At 47.1% G+C, this 19,602-nt stretch overlaps 1 protein-coding gene across 1 annotated transcript in view; it reads right to left on the bottom strand.

Moving 5' to 3' along the window:
* The window catches only part of Arhgef18 (Rho/Rac guanine nucleotide exchange factor 18), a 91,959-nt gene that overhangs the window by 21,912 nt on the left and 50,445 nt on the right, over positions 1–19,602 (bottom strand). Inside the window, exons 11-15 of the mRNA XM_051205416.1 lie at positions 7,985–8,126; positions 6,461–6,573; positions 6,174–6,314; positions 3,284–3,534; positions 1,975–2,100 (exon numbers count right to left, since the gene is read on the bottom strand). Coding sequence (XP_051061373.1) covers positions 1,975–2,100; positions 3,284–3,534; positions 6,174–6,314; positions 6,461–6,573; positions 7,985–8,126 — 773 coding nt within the window. The remainder of the gene's footprint in view (positions 1–1,974; positions 2,101–3,283; positions 3,535–6,173; positions 6,315–6,460; positions 6,574–7,984; positions 8,127–19,602) is intronic.

Raw genomic sequence — 19,602 nt, 5'->3', positions numbered from 1 at the left:
AGAACCAGCCTGAGTATCCCTGTGCCTTTGTTTGAAATCTGGCTCTCTACAGTCACTTGGGATTTACACACATTTTAACTAAGAAACAGTGGCTCCCAGCACTCTGCCGAGCATGCTCCACATGTGTGGCTGCTGCCACTGCTCTTGTGAGTTGGGAATGAGCCAGCAAAGGTCAACAGCTACCTTTTATTTTTATTTCATTTTATTTTATGTGCATTTGCCCAAATTTGTGTCTGTGTGAAGGCGTTGGTTCCCTGGAACTGGAGTTACAGACAGCTGTGAGCTGCCATGTGGGTGATGGGAATTGAAATAGGGTCCTCTGGAGGAGCAGCCAGTGCTCTTAACCACTGAACCAGCTCTCCAGCCCCACCCCCCTTAAGGCAGGGTCATATGTAGCCCAGGCTGGCCTTGTACTCTTCATGTAGTTTAGGATGACCTTGAATCTCTAATCTTCTTGCTTCTGCCTTCCTAGTTCTGGATGACAGGCATGTGGCAAACACACCTGGTATGTGGTGCAGGGATGCAACCCAGGGCTTTTGTGTGTGCAAAGCAAACACTACCAACTGAGCTACACTCTCAGCCCCAACCCAAAGAGCTGTCCCTTAAGCTTACCAGAGGTCACTGAGGAGCTTCTGAGGAGCTTCTGAGGAGTCCCTGCGTGCAGTTTTCATCGGATCTCCCCTCATTACTGCCTCTGTCCCCCAATCCTTTCCTCCACTTTTCTTTCTTCCCCTTCTTTCCCTTTTCTTTCTTTTGTTGAGAGAAGGTCCTGTGTAGCCCAGGTTGGTCTCAAACTCCCTATGCAGCTAAGGATTTTGAACTCCTGATCCTCCTGCCTCACCTCCTAAGTGCTGTGATGAACAGATGTGTATCACACCTGTTCTGGGTTTTAGTGTTTTGTTCATTTTTTTAAAAATACCTGTTTACTTAGTTTATATGCCTGCATAAAAGTTAGAGGATGAGTTTCAGAATCATTTTTTCCATCAGGTGGGACTGGGACCAAAATTAGGTCATCAGGCTTGACAACAGGGAGCAGCACCAACTAAGCTGTCTCGATAGCCCTATGGAGAGTCATAGGGACCAGCAAAAGGAGGTTTAGTGAATGCATACCTCATAGAACTCTAAGAAGCTGGCATAGCTCTGAAGGGTAGTTCCCTGGGTGAGACAATGCCTCAAAGGGCCCACATGGCTGGCTGTCATGGCACATGCCTGTAAATCTAGCTTGAGGCCAACCAGAACTATATACTGGTCTCAAGGGTAAGGACTGGGGCGGCATGTGGCTCAGTGGGTAGTGTGCTTATCAAGCATGCATGAAACCTGGGATCCATCCCTAGTGACACTTAAAACTGGCTGTGGTGATGCAGTCACGTCACTCCAATTCTTGGGAGGCAGAGACAGGAGAATCCAGAATTCAGGGTCTCCTTTGCCTCACAGAGAGTTTATACACAGTGTGGACTCCAAGAGACCCTGTCAGCAAGTGAATGAACACAAGAGTGAGGCTTGCATGGAGGTGCATCCCCGGAATCACAGAACTTGGGAAGCTGAGGCAGGAAGATCTGCAAATTTGAAGCCACACTGGGATACATAGCAAGATCCTGTCTCAAAAAACCAAAACAAGGGCCTGAGATGTGGCTCAGTTGCCACCCAACCAGGAGAAATACTTTTGGATCCCTAGCACCCACATAAAGCCAGGTATGATGGTGTATGTCTGTAATCACAGTACTCTTGAGGTGGGCTGGGGTAAGAAACAGGAGATCCCCAGAAGCTCCAGGCCAGCTAGTCTGGTGGTGAACAATAGAGTTGATATCTCCAACAAGGTAGACGGTAAGAACAGATACCCAAGGTTATTCCTCGGCCTGCCACAGACGTGCCATGGCATCACACAGCACCTGTGTCCATACAAACACCCCCACACGTCATATAGCCACATCCTCTCACACACAAAAAACACAAAAGGTTTTGATTTTTGTTTACCTTGATTAAGTTTTGAAACTTCTTACTCTGCTGCAGCAGTAACTTGTAGTGACTGACGGCGTCGTTGTGGCCACTACAGAACACACCGTATTTCTCTTTCATTCTCTCTCCAGTTTCCCCTGAGAACTGAAAGGTAATGGAAAAGTTAGCCACACATGACCTGTGAGTGCTGCCAGAGTGTTCCCCGTCTAGCTCATCTGGTTGTGCTGAGAACTGGATTGCTCCTGAACGTTTCCTTTCAGCACTGCCTTGGCGCCTCAGTGCAAGCATAAGGAGGGAAGAGAGCTGTCTTGAGCTCTACCTGTCCCCACTCTCCAGGGACTTCTGGTCCATACTGCCAGGTGACCTGCTTGGTTGCTACAGATTGAGTCCTAAGAGTAAAACTTCCCTTTCATAAACATTTTCTGCAATGATTATGGAATGACTTCTTTCCTTTTTAGGGCAGGGTCTCTTTATGTTGTGAGGCTGACCTCAAACTCTTGACCCCACTCCCTTCTGCTCTGAGATCCACAGGGTGGAAGGAGAAGATCAACTCTGCCTTCCTCAAGTAACCTCGTCACATGCACACCCACCCACATAATAGTTTATTTAAAAAAAAAAAGGTGTGTAATGATGGAGGACACCAGACATCCACCTCTGGCCTCAAAAGGCACCTGCATTAGCATGCATAGGCTATTGCCTAGCAGCTGGGGCTGGAGATGGGACTCAGTAAAGCATCTGTCCAGTATACTCAAAGCCTGGCACAATCCCCAACCTTGTATCATATGGGGCACTGATAATCCCAGCACTCAGTAAGGGGGAGTCAAGAGGATCAGTTCAAAGTTTAAGCCAAGTAAACTACATGAAGTCCTGCCTGCCCTCCTCCTGCCCCCCACAAAACCCAACAAAATACCAACCAAGGAAACAAAATCACAAGGTTTTTACTTTTGAGATAGGATCTCTAGTCCCAGGATGGATTTCAACTTGCTATGTAGGTGAGGGTGGTGAACTCCTGATCCTCCCAAGTGGATTATAAGCAGGAACCTCCCTGCCCAGATTCTGTGCAGTGCGAGGGGGGGGGGGGGGAGAGGATGGTGCTCTATCAACTGAGACAGATCCCTAGCCAAAAATGCAATTTTGAACAGTGTTGAGATGTGTTTGATTGGCATCTCAGCCTCAGTGTTCCTACGATATGATCAGCTGGACAAGAGCTGGCACCGAACCCTGTGCTTTCTAGGATGGTGGGCATGTGAGAACCAGAGCCATCATCTTATCAGAAAGAAGGAAGACAAGGTGCAGAGAGGTGCCACCCATCCTGGGCAGTAGCTACCTGCTGGACCAGGACATCCCCGATCTTCTGAATGACGTAATTGCGATCACTGCCCTCCTCTAGGAACTCCTGCCTGCGCTCCTTGAGGCGGGCAAGGAAGTGGCTGTGCATTTCCAGGAGGTCATCAGCGCATGGGAACAGGCGGCTGACCGCTGGGCCACTGAACTGCAGCTCCTCCTGCAGGGCTCTGGAGTACACTTTCAGCATGATCTTGAGTGTGCGCACATGGTGCGCCTCTGTCTGCATCAGCTCTACAGGGGCAGAAGTGTGGCAAGATTCAGCACAGCAGCTGCAGGCCTGCTGTAGCCTGCCTGCTCTGGACCCAGATGTGTGCTCGAGCACATGAGCACCCCCCCACGCATGCACAGACACATGCACAGACACATGCACACACCCCCCACACGCACTATCTCTCTATTTCTTTGTGGCCACACCCAGCACAAATATTTATACATGTGAGTGCATTGGGAGGTTGGGGGCCCCTAGGTTCTAGCTTCAATTACTTCACAAACAACAACAAAAATGAACAATGAGAAAGAGGAAATAGTTTTGAGCTGTGGATGTAGCTCTGTAGATGAGGCTGCTTGCCTAGTGTGCATAAGGCCCTGGAGTCTGTACTTAACACCTCAGAAGAACTGGATGTGGCACTGTATCATTCAAGTTCCAGTATGTGGAAGGTAAAGGAGGCATCCAAGTCAGGAGTTCAAGGTCATCCTCCCTTTAGTGCCATTAAGGGCAGGAGCAGAAGTGACTCCCAGACTTGCTGTGCTGCCTACGCTGGCTTTGGCTCAGATGCCTTCCTTCCTGCCTGCCTTAGTGACAACAGGTGCATCCCATCACACTTGGCCTCGTGGCCTTTCTTAATTAGAAATCTCCCCTCCCTGAAGCGCTATGTGAGTCTGAAGCCAACAGAGCTTGAAAAAAAAATTATTTTGGAATGAACTGTGGAACATCAACGTCAATGTCCCAGAAGCCTCTGTCCTTGAGGTCAGGAAAGCCATGATGAGGAACTTGCATGTCCCTTCGTGTATGTAACCAAACACAGACCGTAATAGACCCAATGTCTGCAGTCCATTCATGTGCTAAAACTTAACCTCCATGTTATTAAGACCATGGCTGCAGGAGTACTTGCCTATCATGAACAAAGACTTGGGCGCTCTGCCCCTCCAGCATGCCATAAACCAAGTTTGGTGGCCCAGGCTTGTCATCCCAGAACTCTGTCAGTGAAGGCAGGAGGATCAGAAGTTTAAGGTCAACTTTGCCCAGTTACAAGGCAAGTCTGAGACTAGCTTGGGCTAAATGAGAGACCCTGCCTAAAAACCAAAACCAAATTAACAAAAACAGTGAGCTTTTGGAGAGTTGGTTGGATCAGGTGAGCAGAATCTTTATCTTTATAGACTAGGACCCTGGGTTGGCAGGATGGCCTGGGGATTAAAGGCACTCACTACATGATTGATGACTTCACATGTTATGCACACACATGTCTCAGGGAACACCGTGGAAGAGCAGAAGGACTATGAGAGCCTGAGTACTAGGGATGCTACACCAGTGAAATCTCAACAATAGGGCTATCTGCACAAGACCTGAAAGACCACACAGCTACACACATGGAGGAAATTTCATGGGGCTCCATCTGAAGATGAAGGCCTATAAATAGTCAATGGCTGCCAAAGGAGGGAGAACATTTTCAGGCCCCTCCCCCACTCCAGGGAGACCCCAATCCTAAAGGGTCAGCCCTAAGTACACGTACATAGGGCAATGCTAACTGGACTCAGTAGGTGACATACATACATACATAGTAGGTGATAAAGGTCATGAATTTGAGAGCAGGTGGTTGGTGGGGCACAAGAGGAGTTGGAGGGGGAGGGAGGAAAGCAAATGATATAAATACAGTATACTCAGGCATGAAATCCTCAAATTAAAAAACCAAAGCAGTAAAAAAGCAACAATAAATCAAGGTTAGAGATGCAACCATGGCGCGCGCGCACACGCACGCACGCACGCACGCATGCACGCGCGCACACACACACACACACACACACACACACACACACACACACACACACACACACGAGTCTCCTGCCCCTCAAAGGATTTGAAGGCAGGGTAGGAGGCAAGATCTAAGACCAGGAAGCTGGTTTTCACCAAATTCTGAGTCTGTGCCCCATCGTGGACTTCTCAGTCCCTAGAACTTAGCAATAAACTTCTGTTTAAACACAGCCCTGCTGATGACATTCTGTCCTAGCAGCCCAAACAGATGGAGACAGTCACCAACAAGGTAAGAATGAGTCATCCCCAGGCACTTGGCCAGGGTTTGCAGGGACCTGTGCTAACAAAGCCCTCCCTGGTACAACAGGTAGGGCTGTCCCAGGGGAGTGGCAGGTGGGGCAGATTACAGGGTCTCCTGAGAGGCTGGCTAAGTAGCTCTGACTCTAGGTGAAATTAGGGAAAGAAAAAAGTAAAAACTAATGGGGGCTGGGGATGAGGCACAGTCAGTTGAGTGCTTGCTTAGAGTGCAGAGGCCTGGATTCGGTTCCCACCTGCAGAAACCAGGTGGGTGGGGCATTTCTGCAATCCCAAGGACTTGCAAGGTGGAAGACTTAACATCATCTGAGGTTACACGGTGAGTTTGAGACTATCTCAAAAAACAAAACAGGACTGGTAGGATGGCTCAGTGGGCAAAGGCGTTTGCTGCCAAGACTGATGACCTGAATTGGATCTCTGTGTCCTGCATGGTAGAGAGAACTGACACTTCCGAATTGTAGTCTACCCTCTACATGGAACACACACACACACACACACACACACACACACACACACACTTTTACAAAAGAATGGAAAGAGAAGAGTTAGAGAGCTGTCATGGTGGCACAGACATTAGACACCTTACCATACAGGACGTCCTGTCTTTTCACCACCTCCTTCTTTTGTTTCTTGGCATATGCTAAGTCCACAGAGAGGCTCCAGGACTCGGCTTCAAATTCATGAGCATCTGATTCAATCTCACATCTCAATGAGGCAATGTAAGGATCTGGGGGAAAGACATAAGGTTGCTGATAAGGCTGGTGCTTGCTACATCTTCCTGTCCCTTCAAGGACATGCTGAAGCCTCTGGCCTTTCCCTGTAGGGACGGGGACCATGTGGCATCCCTGGGAGAACAGAGAGGGCTGACCATACCTTCTATGAAAACAGACTCAGCATTCGAGGACGTGAGTGACAGAGAGTCATCGGCCGTCTGCTTCAATTTTAAAAACAAGGAGTCGGCTTCATCCATGTCTCCAGTGACTGGTCTGAGCGGAAATGATTGTAATGTTTATTTTACAAAAAGAAATTAGGGCCAGTGAGATGGCTGCTAAGCCTGACTATCTGAGTTCAATCCCGGGACCCACACAGAGAGAACTGATTTCACAGTGCTGTGTTTGGACCACCATATGCACACAGTGTGGCTGAAATAGGCATGCATTGCTTGGGGAATGAAAGGCAAATGGGATTGTTACTCCTAATTAGATGACTGGAGAACGTTCTGGATCCCAGTAGAACACTTGAACTTGTTGTTACAGACCATCATTAAAAATTAGGAGACTCATGGGCTATGGATACAGTGCAAAGTTTGAGTGTGCTTGCTCAGGCTATGGATCCCACCCTCAGCGAGGGGGAGGGGGAGGAGCACAAGAGGAGGAGGGGAGAAGGGAGAGAATGGGAGAAACAGAGTTTGGGATTCTAAGTGGGTCCTCAGAGGGACCACACCAGGAAAAAAGCCTATGCTCCAGACCCAAGTGTGGACTTGGGTTAAGTTGGTTCTGTATATCAGCTGGTGATTCAGTTGTAAAAATGTGCTGTACTGGCCTAACAACACAGTAAATAATCTACCGTCAGGCGAGGCACAGTGTGTGTGCTGAGGAGAGGCAGGGGAAGGAGTCTGGAGATTCTGCTACTTGCTCACACTTTCCTGGAAACGTAAAAATATTCTAGCAGTTGGGGGTGTGGCCCAGTGGCAGAACCCTTGCTCAACTATTGATGACATAAGAAGATGTCTCGGTAAGTCTGTGTGCAGAATGTGTAGCATGCACTTCCTTTACTAGAGATCACAGGGTTCCTCCTAATGGCTTACAAGAGATGCAGCCTCACAGCAATATGAAGAGGAGGGACATTTTATAGCAGGAAAAGAAAATCAGCCCTTTTCCCCAGACCCATCAGCAAACAGGACTATCATGCTATGACAGGGCTCTAACTTAATGCCGCTGGTCCTATATTGACAGAACCATCCTGATATCCCATGAAACCATGTGAGAAGCTGTAAGACCATAAGTATGTTCTGAGGATAGGAAGAAGCCCTGTCCAGAGATGCCAACTCAATCCCTGGGTCCCAAACAGTGGAAAGGGAGGACCAACTCCTGAAAGTTGTCCTCTGACCCCCACATGTCTGCCAGCACACATGCTCCCTTACAAACACAAATAAGTAAGTAAATGCAATCTTTTTTGAAAAGAAAAGTTCACGGTTATCTTTAGCTATGCTGTGAGTTCTGGGCCAGCCTGGGCTATAAGACTGAGCTCTGACAAGGTGGTGATGGTGATGATAGATTTTAAACTCACAGATTTAGAAAGCATGTATTAATGGGTCATCACCATGAGACATAAGTCAAGGAGTTTCTTCTTCCACCCTGTGAGTGCACATGCCAAAAGGAGGGAATCCCCACTTACCCAAGTCGTATCCCAGAACTGGCTGGGCTCGTTGCTGGCTGGGGACCTCCTTTCTGAGAGACGGTCATGCCGACATTCCTGGAAGGAGCCGGGCTGCTGCCATCAGACAGGAATGTGCTCCGAGGGTGCTCCTTCAGGGAGGCTGCAACAGAGGCGAATACCGAGTTGGTGCTGAGAAAGTGGGCAGGGTAGCGGACGTCACCTGTCCTGAAGCCTCGCTCCGCCTGGGGCTTCAGCACCGACAGGATCTTGGAGGTCAATAGCTCATTATCCAAGAAGACATTCTCGCTCCATTTCCTGGGGAAAGAGCCGTAGAAAGACAGCTCGGGGCGACCAGGGAGTGCCCCTCGCCTGTCACCACCCTTGGAATGTGTGGTCCCCATGCTGGCGATCTGGTGCTGTACCCAGGATGTGCCGAGCTCTTTTTGATGCCTTGGGTGGGATCCTTCTAGAAAACAAAGCTGCGTCTTCCCTCACTGTATTGGCTGGAGCAGTGAGCTGGTGTGCTGGAAATTGGTTCCCACTGTGACTGTTTGGTGTGGAAACGGCACAGAATTTTCTCTTTTGGTAAAACAAAAAAAAAAAAAAAAAAAAAAAGAAAAGGAACAACTCTCCCACACTCTGCTTGCTCTTTGCAGGGGCAACGGCAGAGGACAGCCTGTGTTCACGGCAAATAATCTACCGTCAGGAGCTGTGCACTTGGTGTGTTTGGCACAGACACCACACACAGAATGATAATTAATCTGAGACTGGATGTCAGGATAACACTGAGACCCACAGACTTAGAGGCATGATGCTGATTTAGCTGGCTGCGTTCATCAGCCTTGGAGTACAGAGTATACCCTGAGGCGCCTTATTCTGTTTTGTGGACCCACCCAACACACAAAGTTCTGAACTGTCACTTACTCCAACTGCTGACTTTTAGGATCTTGACAGGAGGAGACATGTGCTCTTTGAGGGAAATGTTTCCCACTGATTGAAAACTGCTTAAAAAAAAAAAAAAAAAAGAGTGCTAGGAACAGAATCCAGTGCTGGGAATGGAATCCAAGACAGTGAGTATACATGCTAGGCAGGTGCTGTACTATGGACCACACCCTAATTCCTCACTGGAAGGTTCTAGGCAAGTGTTCCACCTCGCTTGGAGCACCCTCACCCCAGCCCCCGCCCTCCCAGCAGGATTGGTTCCCTGTGTTGAGATAGCAGAAGACCCTGGCTGGGTGCCGCTCAGTCCCAACTTCTCAGCCTCCAAAGCCAGTGGCCAAACAATTCCCATTCCCTCCACCCCCACCCCAAGTTCCCAGTATTTTGTTAAAACAGCAACAAACAGACTAAGAATATGTTGGAAATTCTATAACAGGGCCATGGAGGAAGCTCAAAAATTAAGGTATGGATCACTACCTGCTACTGTCATTTTCAATTAAAATTTATTCTTAGTTTTAAAAAGTCTGTTTGTTTGTTTGTTTGTTTGTTTGAGGCAGGGTCTCTCTGTGCAGCCCTGGCTGTCCTGGAACTAGTTAGGAGCCAAGAACAATGCAGATTTCTGAAAGTGCTCCCTCCATCTCCCATGCCAGGAACACAGCTATGCACATGCACATCTTTTACTGGGCGCTGGACACAGGACCCAGGGATTCTTATGAACCAGGCAAGTGATCTTCCAATTGAGTCATCTCTAGTCCTCATAACATTCACTATTTATAACAGCCCAGCGTGGTGGGGATGTCACCATCCTGCCTCAGATGTTCTGATGTCATGTTAGTAAATGTCTAATAATTGTTATTGTGGTGGATAATGGCCACCTAGATGTCACCCATACACAAATACCTCTTTACAAATAAAAAATAATAAATGGAAGTGGCTCAGGTCTGGGCAGTCATTTCCTGCTATTTGTACACCATACCAAACTCCACCCCAACAATGATTTAAACACACAAGGATGGGGGGACCTGAGTGGTGGCTTCTGCCTGGGGCCTCTTATTATGGGTAGCTGTTCCTATGAACTAAGGTCTAGCCCAAAGTTGCACAGATTCTGCTCGCTCTCATGCTATCCAGAGAAGAGAAAGTATAAATACCATCTAGGAATGGTCAGCTCCAAAGAATTTAAATAAATATTATTTATGGTGGGCCCTGGGGACATACACCTATAACACACCAGGAAGCATGAGCTAGGGGAATCATGAATTTAAGGTCAGCCTGTCTTAAAAACAAAAGATGACTAATGGTTAAGAGTGCTTGCTGAGCCGGGTGGTGGTGGCACACGCCTTTAATCCCCAGCACTCGAGAGGCAGAGGCAGGGGTATCTCTTTGAGTTCGAGGCTAGCCTAGTTTACAAAGGGAGTTCTAGGACAGGCTCCAAAGCTACATAGAGAAACCCTGTCTTGAAAAATAAAAACCAGACAAACTCGATAAAGCTACTTCTTCCTGTTCACAACAGAATATAATTTAAGTTCTTCCTTTGGTCCTGAGAGGAGACCTAAGCCAACCCAAATACCACAAACTATTATCTTCTTTGAAGAGTTAATCCAGCTATGCCTGTCACTCACCTGGCTAGAGCTCATGCTACAGAAGAAAGGATAATTGTGTTAATGAGATGATGTGTTCATTCCTTCAAGGACCTCCCTCCCTCTGTGCAGCTGCTGGCAGAGTTTTGAGTCCTCAGAAAAGTTAACCATTTTTTTCTTCTGTTCCCTTCCCTCCAGATATCAAGCATGCCTATAATTCACACCAAAGAAACTAGGATACAAGGAGCAACCTAAGAGATTCATACAAGGTCCCTCACAAAAGGGGAAAGGAACAAGATCTCTTGAGCATATTGGGAGTGGGGGAGCAGTGAGTGGAGAGGGAGTTAGGAGAAAGAGAAGGGGAGGAGAGGAGAGCATGTGGGACTAGGAAAATTGAGTCAGAGAGGAATAGAAGAGAGGGAGAGAGAGAGAGAGAGATATGCCATAAAAGAGGGAGCCATTATAAGTTTGAAGAGAAAACTGACTCTAGAGAAATGTCCAGAGACCTACAAGGATGACCCCAACTAACAATTTTAGCAACAGTGGAAAGGCTTCCTTAAATACCCTTCCCTGATAATGAGATTGATGACTAACTTATCCACCATCATAGAGCCCTCATCTAATAACTGATGGAAAACAGAAGCAGACACCCATAGCTGAACACTGAGCCGAACTGGAATCCAGATGCAGAGAGGGAGGAGTGACAAGACCAGGCTACAGAAACTCACAGAGACAGCTGACCTGAACAAGGGGGAGCTAATGGACCCCCCCCCCCCAGACTGATAGCTGGGAAACCAGCATTGGACCGACTCAGACCCCCTGAACATGGGTCTCAGTTAGAAGGCCTGAGCAGTCTAAAGGACCTCTGACAGTGGAACCAGGATGTATCCCTGGTGCACGAAAGGACTTTGGGAACGCGTTCCCCATGGAGGTTCAGCTTACTGAACTTTGAAAGAGAGCAGTCGGCATGTGAGTCTGCCTGCATTCACTTCCCTCTACTCTTGACTACAGATGGGATGTGAGCAGCTGTGTGACGTTCCTGTGTTGACTTCCCAGGACATAGTGATGGGATGCAATCTTGAATTGCAAGCTGAAGCAAATCCCTTTCTCCCCTAAGATGCTTATCACAGCAACAGAAATAAAACAAAGATGCCTCCCTTCTCTAAGTTGTTTGTTAGAGTTGTGACAGCAATGATAGTAGTCATTAACCTGGGGTCTCACTCTGTAGTCCAGGCTGACTTGACATTCCTTGTTGGCTTAGGCAAGGCAATCCTCCTGCTTTAGCCTGTCGACTTAAGTGATACCATTACAGTCTGGAGTCACCATTGATTCCCACCCACCTTCTTTCCCAGCTGTTCTCCACACTCCAGACCAAATTCCATCTGCTCTATCATCCCAAAGCCAGGAGGTTCAAGACTGCAAGGTAGTAGTTCTCAGACTTCCTAACGCTTCGACCTTTTGATGCTATGGTGACCCCTCAACCACAAATTATTTTTTTGCTACTTCATATCCATAATTTTGCTACTGTTACGAAATGTAATGTAAATGTCTGTGCTTCCTGATGGTCTTAGGTGACCCCTGTGATAGGGTTGTTCGACACCCCCCCCAGAGGGGTCTCAACCCATGGATTGAGAACTGCTGCTCTAAGGGCCTAGGTTGCTGAGATGACTGACACCTGAGCCCTACCCACTGTTGCTCCTCCCACCAGAAGCTACCCTTGAAGATTCTATCTACATTCCCCTTTGCTCCCTGTGCCTTCTGACTAACCAGGGGGCTCCCAGTGGGCCCCATATGCAGTACTGTGCTGCCTGCTTCTAGAGCACTGTGAGCTAAACTTCTCTTGTGGCAGCCCCTTCAGTGTTTGCATGGCTTATCATTCCTTATTCAAACAGGTCCAAGTTACCCTTCACACACCAGTGGCTCAGGGGCCTGGAGGTCTGCCTGTTGGGACAAGTGAAGCCATGCATCTCTGTCCTGCCTCTAGATAGTACACACTGTGCTACACAGACTGTGTGGCGCTTGGGAAAATGGTTGGGGCGATGGCACAGTGAGTTAAGAGTACTTGCTGTGAAAGCAAGAGAACCGAGTGTAAGACATCAGCATTCCTGTAAAAGACATGCATGTCTGGAACCTATGTTGCTATGTGAAGACAGCAAGAGCTTGCTGGCCAGCTAGACTAGCCAAAACAATGGGCTTCAAGTTCAGAGAGAGATTGTACATCAAAATCACAGTGCAGGGGCTGGAGAGTCTCAGCAGTCAGGAGACTGGCTGCTCTTCCAAAGGACCCAGGTTAGATTATCCCACCCAAATGGTAGGTAACTCCATTTCTAACTCCAGCTCCAGGAATCTGGAGACCTCTAGCCTCCTCAGGCACACATATCCACACACATTCACATGGTTAAAAATAAACCTAAAAACCTAAAAACAGAAGTTGGATGTGATGCATTTGTAATTTCAACAATCCTATAGCAAGATGGAAGCTTGTAGCTGACCAGCTACCCTGGAATATGAAACAGAAACATGAGAAACCCTGCTTTGACAAGGTAGATGGAGAGAATAAACTTCCCAGAGTTTTCTCCACCCCCCCACCACCACATGTGTAATGGTGCACATGTACCCACACCAACATAACAAATAATAAAAACAAATACTTAGAAACCAAACCCAGAGATCAATCCACTAACAGGAAATGTCCAGACTAGGCACAGGACAGGAGCCTAACTATGAATGAACTAGTAGGTATGGAGTTTTCTTTGGGAGGTTTCATTTCCTTCTGATGATCTTAACAGGGTCTCATGTATCCCAGACTGGTATCAAACTTGCTATGTAGCTGAGGATGACCTTGAATTCCCTGATCTTCCTGCTTCTACCTCTCCAGTACTGGGATGACAGATGTGCACCACCACACTCCGTTTGTGTGCTGCTGGGGATGGAATGCAGGGCCTGATAGACGCTAAGGAAGTGATCTACCCATGGCACTTCATTCCCAAGCCTCCTTCAGGAGTTCTAAATTTGATTATGGTCACTGTACAGATATTAAATGCCACTGGGCTGCATACTTACTGAGCAACTGGAGTGGTAGCTATGTGAACTGTGCCTCAATAAAACGGCTACGCAAAACACACACAGCTATGTGGAAGCCACCACCTTTATGATTTGAAGGTCACCATTCCACCTGCATTAGTCATTCTGCTCTTGGCTTTGAGGTAGGACAACATCTCTGGATGCCTGCTTTCCTAAAGACAACAGGCATGGTGGGAAGGAAGGGTAGTGGGCGGGGCTTGGACTTGTCCACACATGGAAATTTAGCTTGCTGCTGCCCAACTTGGTCTGTGGAGCCATAAAAGACAATTTGGGGGCTGGAGATGTTGCTCATTGCTATGATGTTTGCCTAGCACGCAAGCAGCCCTAGGCTCAATCCCTAACCCAGCATGGTGGCACCTGCCTGTAATCCACCCCCACTCAGGAGGTGGCAAGTGGATCAGGAGTTGAAGGTCATCATCAGCTAAACAGCAAGCTGCAGACCCATCCTAAGCTAAGAGACCTGCAGGGTGCTTGCCTAGCAATCACACAGTCTGTGCTTGAACTCCAGCACTGGGAAGGGAAAACAAGTCACTCTGGAGCTCAATTAGCACTGTCTGCCCTCCCCACCAAGAGGTAGGATTGATCTGCAGGCACCTGGTGGCTATGGCACTTGTGTGACACAAAGCTGTTTCTGCAAGGGACCCAGAGAGGAGCCAATAGTGAAAGAGAGAGGAAGTTCTTTGTACACAGGGGATAAGAAAATCCACCCATTCTCCGGAAGATACAACAGGCTGTTTTCAAGATGATTTAAAATTTTATTCTGTGTGTGTGTCTGTGCACATACCATGGCATACGTATGGAGGTCAGACAACAAGTGATGGGAGTTAGTTCTTTTCTTCTATCATGTGGGGTTCTGGAGAACTGGTCATTAACCTTTGTGGCAAGAACCTTTACCCATTGAGCCATCTCACTGGCCATGAAGATTTTTTTTTTTCCGCTTTTAGTTTTTTCAAATGTATATGTGTGTGCCTAGTACCCAAAGAAAACAGAAGACAGCATCAGATCCTCTCGAACTGGAGATGGCTATGAACTGCCATGTGGGTGCTAGAAACTGAACCTGGGTCATCTAGAAGAGCAACCAGTGCTAACTGCTGAGTCATAAGACTCAAGATGACTTTAAACCCAGTTTAATTTTTTTTGTACTTAACAGCAGTTTCCTGAAGAAGACGGAGGGAGGACTTGGGTTTGCATGACATGTGTCATGGGTCTCACCCAGAATTTAGAGGAGCAAGGAGTCTGTGTTGAGGGTCAGGCTCCCAGGACTTACTGTTCAGCTATGGCTACCTTATGACTCAGGTACTCATAATTTCTCTGTGGATGGAGTCCCAGTTCACGTTGTCAACTGATTATGTATTGTGCATGAAGCCCAGCACCACTTACAGGTGGTGCACACTTGTAACCCAGCACCACCTACATGAAGGTGGTGCACATGTAACCCAGCACCATCCACAGGTGGTGCCTACCTATAACCCAGCACCATCCACAGGTGGTGCCTACCTATAAATCCACAGATGGTGCCCACCTGTAAATCCACAGATGGTGCCCACCTGTAACCCAGCACCATCTACATACAGGTGATGCACACCTATAATCCTGGAATTTGAGAGATAGAGGCAGAGAATCAAGAGTTAAAAGTTATCTTTGTCTACATAGCCAGTAGTAAGCCTGGTTTGACTACAAGAGACTATCTCTAAAGAAAATATTTTTTCTTCTCTCTCTCTCTGATGGGGGGATTGTTTCTCACTACTATTGTACCCTGATTAGCTGGAAATTCACTATAAAGACCAGGCTGGCCTTAAATGCACAGCAATATGCCTGTTTCTTCCTCCTGGATAAATTGGACTAATGGTGTGTGCTGCCATTCCTGGCTACATTTTTCTTTAGGAAAAAGTTCTTCCACATTTGTGTGTGTGTGTGTGTGTGTGTGTGTGTTCATGTGTTTGGTAGAGGGGGCAAACAGAACTCATGCAGACAACTTGAGGGGATGAGTTCTCTCATCCTATCATGTGGGTTATGGAGACTGGCCAGTTTTGGGGCATACCTTCTGAATCACACCCAAACCTATGAGGATCTATAAAAAAAATACATTAAAAAAAAAAAAAAAAAAAAAAAAAGCAAAAACAAAAGCTACATGGAAGGGATAGGGAGTTAGCTTACTGGGTAAGGATCCTTGCTGTGAAGGCAAGAAGACCTGAGTTTGAATCTCAAGAACCCATGTAAACCACTGATGTGGTCATGCACATGCTTGCAAACAACCCAGTGCTGCAGGAGGGAGAGACAAGTGGATCTCTGGGGCTTGCTGGCCAGCAGCCTAGCTCCAGGATTAGTGGAAACCCTGCCATTGGGCATCCTCTGGGCTACGTACACACACCCTATGCAATCAGACGGTTTGTTCCTTGTAGACATAACTTTCAAAGGAAGTCCAGTATGACACATTTAGTGGTCTTCATCACTTTTAGACTTTAATGTACAATCTAGGTGAACACAGATTCTAGAATTACCAATTTTTGAAATGAGGCGTGGTGGCTCATATCTGTAATGTTGGCACTTGGGAGGATGAGGCAGGAGGATTGCCATAGGTTTAAGGCCAGCCTGGGCTACAGTGTGAAAACTGCCACAAACAAACAAGCAAACAAACATAAAATATAAAAACAAGGCCCAGAAAGATGGTTCAACAGGTAAGGTGCTCTCAGTCAAGCCCAAGGACCCAAGTTTGATTCCTAGGAACCACATGGTAGAAAGAACTAATTCCTGAAAGTTGTCCTCTGACCTCCACATGCCCGATATGGCATGTGCACCACTTCCCCACAATAATAAATGAAATATAATAAAAATGTAAATGAGAAAGAAAGAAACATCAATAAAACCATCAACTCTTTTGTTCTGTGAAAGAGACAAGGCTGATGCCTCTCTATTAGCATCTCTCCAAGGAAGCTGGGCCCTGGAATAGAAATGGCCAGTTTTCTGTAAAAACAAAAGAGAATATGTGTGTGTGTGTGTGTGTGTGTGTGTTTGTGCGCAAGCACAGGGGTGTGCAACACTAGGAAGCAGGTCCCTCCACACAGATCAAGCCCTAATGTCCTATTCTGTTGACTACTCTTCAGGGAAGATTCCGGTTCCAGGTGGAAAATGCTCCCTGGCTCTGGAGAGTTCTAGCAGGTGTTTGCTAGCATTAGCTCAAGAGTTCAAGACATAATTAAGAGCAAAATCGGATGCAAAGTCAAGTTTGCAATTCACAGTTCCTGCGGTTTCTGCCGTCTGAGGATCGACTCGATCGATGAGCGCAGAGAGCTCATTGATTTTCCTGCTGTGCCTTGTTCTGATGTTGCAGAGTCAAGACAGTATGAAAAAGAATAACATACATAGGTGGGAGGGATAACCTGCTCCGCCACACTTCAGGGGACATAGCAAAATTAAAAGGACATCTTGTAGCTGGAAGGTAAGTATGAGTCAGAGAGGATATTGTCCCTAACCTGTTATAGTCACCCTCCATGTTTGCAGACTGGCAGCTGAAGACTTTAGGGATTTTGGATGGGAAACTGCTCCTTTAACTCTTTTTTTTTTTTTTTTTTTTGTTTTAATATTTGGGGAAATGTATTTAATTTTTTAAGGTTTATAATTTTATTTCTTTTGATGTGCATGTGCATGTGTATGCAGCATACTGGCCCTCAAGCTTCAGGGTAATCCCCCTGTCTCTGCCTCCCACTTCACTATTGGAGTGCTGGGATTAAAGACGTGCTCCACTGCATTCAGCTTTTTCCATAGGTACCAGGGACTGGAACTCAGCACCTCATGCTGGCACAACAAGCACTTTATCCACTGAGCTGCCTTTCTGCCCAGAGACTGGTTTCTGTGTCAGTTCTGTGTGACCTTTATTCTAATCACCACTTCCAATATGGTGTAACAACTATGCATGTGGCAGTCACACTGTATCAGGAGTTAGACATCAGCTACAGAATAAAATCTGTAAGGAGAGACTGGAGAGATGGTGACTGGGGAAGGTGCCTGAGTAAGAATGGACCAGACTGCTGCTCCGGCCACAGTATCCACCCTAGGCAGCTCTTCCTCTCTCTAATACCTATGGACGGCCCCTGAGATATTGTCTGTGAATTGTTGTAATAGACTTCATGGTGCCAGTGTTTCTCAGCTGGGGAGTGAGTTATATCATAGTGGGCATCCATGGCCACACATTTAGCATCTCACCCCCTTCCCTGGCCCCCCTGCGAGGGAATCAGAGCTCCTGTTGCAGACTGTGGCTGTGAACCTCCTCCTCAGAGAGAGACTCTCACTTGTGCCATGGGGAAAGTAGATGGGGAACTGCTTTCCTCCCAAGGCCTCCACCATGCAGTCTCTCCTAACAGACCCCCACACAGGGCTGTCTATTTATTTCTGCCACTGATAGCTCTTCTGATAAACTTCTTACACAAAACACTGTCTCAGTGTCTCTCTTGGTCCTGTACCTGAGAACTTTCAACAGGATGCTGAACCTAGCCTGTGTGTGTGTCTGTGTGTGCATGCACGCATGTTTTAGAGCACATACAAGTATGCTAATGAAGTGTATAGGAGGATCTGTGTAGAGTCTACGTAAATACCACACCATGACATCTGAGTGTCCAGGGAGAAAGAGTCCTGGGACCAATTCCTCCAAGAGCCAGTTATAGTCTCAGTAATTGTAGCAAAATGTATATGCTTCCTATGCCCAACCCCCACGCCAAACTCAACAGCATTAAAAAAAAAAAAAAAAATCTGTTCAGCTGGTGGGAGGCTCAATGGGTAAAGGAACTTATTGCCAGGCCTGCCGACCAGGCTTCAGTCCTGGGGACCCACACAGGAGGAGGAGAGAACTGACGCCTACAAGTTGCCCTCTGACCTTCACATTGGGCTGTGGCACCCAACACCACCCAACACAAATAAATAAATAAAATCATTTTTTAAAAATTGTAGTTGGACCTAGTAGTACAGGCCTGTCACCCTCCTACTCAGGAGGCTGAGGTATGAGAATTGCAAGTTCATTTGGTTTAAAAAAAAAAAAAAACCAAAACAAAACAAATCTGTCGGTATGGCAGTTGAGGCAAGAGGATCTTCAGCTATGTACAGAGTCTGAGGCCAGCCTGGGCTAAAGAGATCTGAAAAACCTCACCAAACAAAAAATGTAAACTATCTGAGAAGGGGCTAGGTAAGTGCTGTACTGGCAAAGTACTTGCTGTACAAACACGAGGACCTGGGTTCCATGCCTACAACTCTAGTAAAAGAGTAAAGTGTGGTGGTGACACGCAGATAGGCTGACTTTGGGATCCTCTGGCCAGCCAGTCTAGCCTGACTGTTGAGCTCCAAGCTAACGAGACTCCAATAACACCTGTTCTGGCCCACACACATGCACGTATATGTTCATGTACACCTACATACAACTACTCTACAAATACAGATCCATGAGAATACAGTAGAGTTTCACATCTTTCATTGGGGACTTCATGATATTTTACACATTTTTCCCTTTTTTTTTTTTTTTTTTTTTTTTTTTTTGCAGTGCTGGGCATTGGACCAAGGGCCTTGGACAAGCGTTATACCACTAAGCCACATCTCAGCATGGGCTTGTTTGTCTATTTTTATCTGTCTATCTATCCACCCACCCACCTTTTTGAGGACACCATCTACTGTGTGGCTGAGGCCGGCTTCAAACCCATGGCTCTCTTCCTTCAGCCTGCCTGAGTGCTGGGATGATGGGCATGCTGAAACAGTCATGCTGGGCAGATGGGCAACTTCACAATATACTGGGCGACCACACCTCAATTACTAACTCCACGTCCTAGGGAAGCCTAGTGAGTACCCTAAGGACTGCCCTAAGCCCTGCTTTACCTGAGTACAATCACTGTGCTGCACACAAGGCAGTCAGAGGCCTTTTTCCACTATGCAGGTCCTGGAGATTAAACTCAGGCTGCTGAGCTCGGTGGCAAGCACCTTTATTCCCTGAGCCATCTTGCTGGTCCACTCTGTATTTGGAGATAAGGTGTTGCTATGTAGTGCAGGCTGGTCTTA

The sequence above is a fragment of the Phodopus roborovskii genome, unplaced genomic scaffold (assembly GCF_943737965.1).
Source record: "Phodopus roborovskii unplaced genomic scaffold, PHOROB, whole genome shotgun sequence".
Classification (NCBI taxonomy): Eukaryota; Metazoa; Chordata; class Mammalia; order Rodentia; family Cricetidae; genus Phodopus; species Phodopus roborovskii.
The sequence above is the reverse complement of the archived record's forward strand: the minus strand, read 5'-3'. Positions and strand labels throughout refer to the sequence as shown.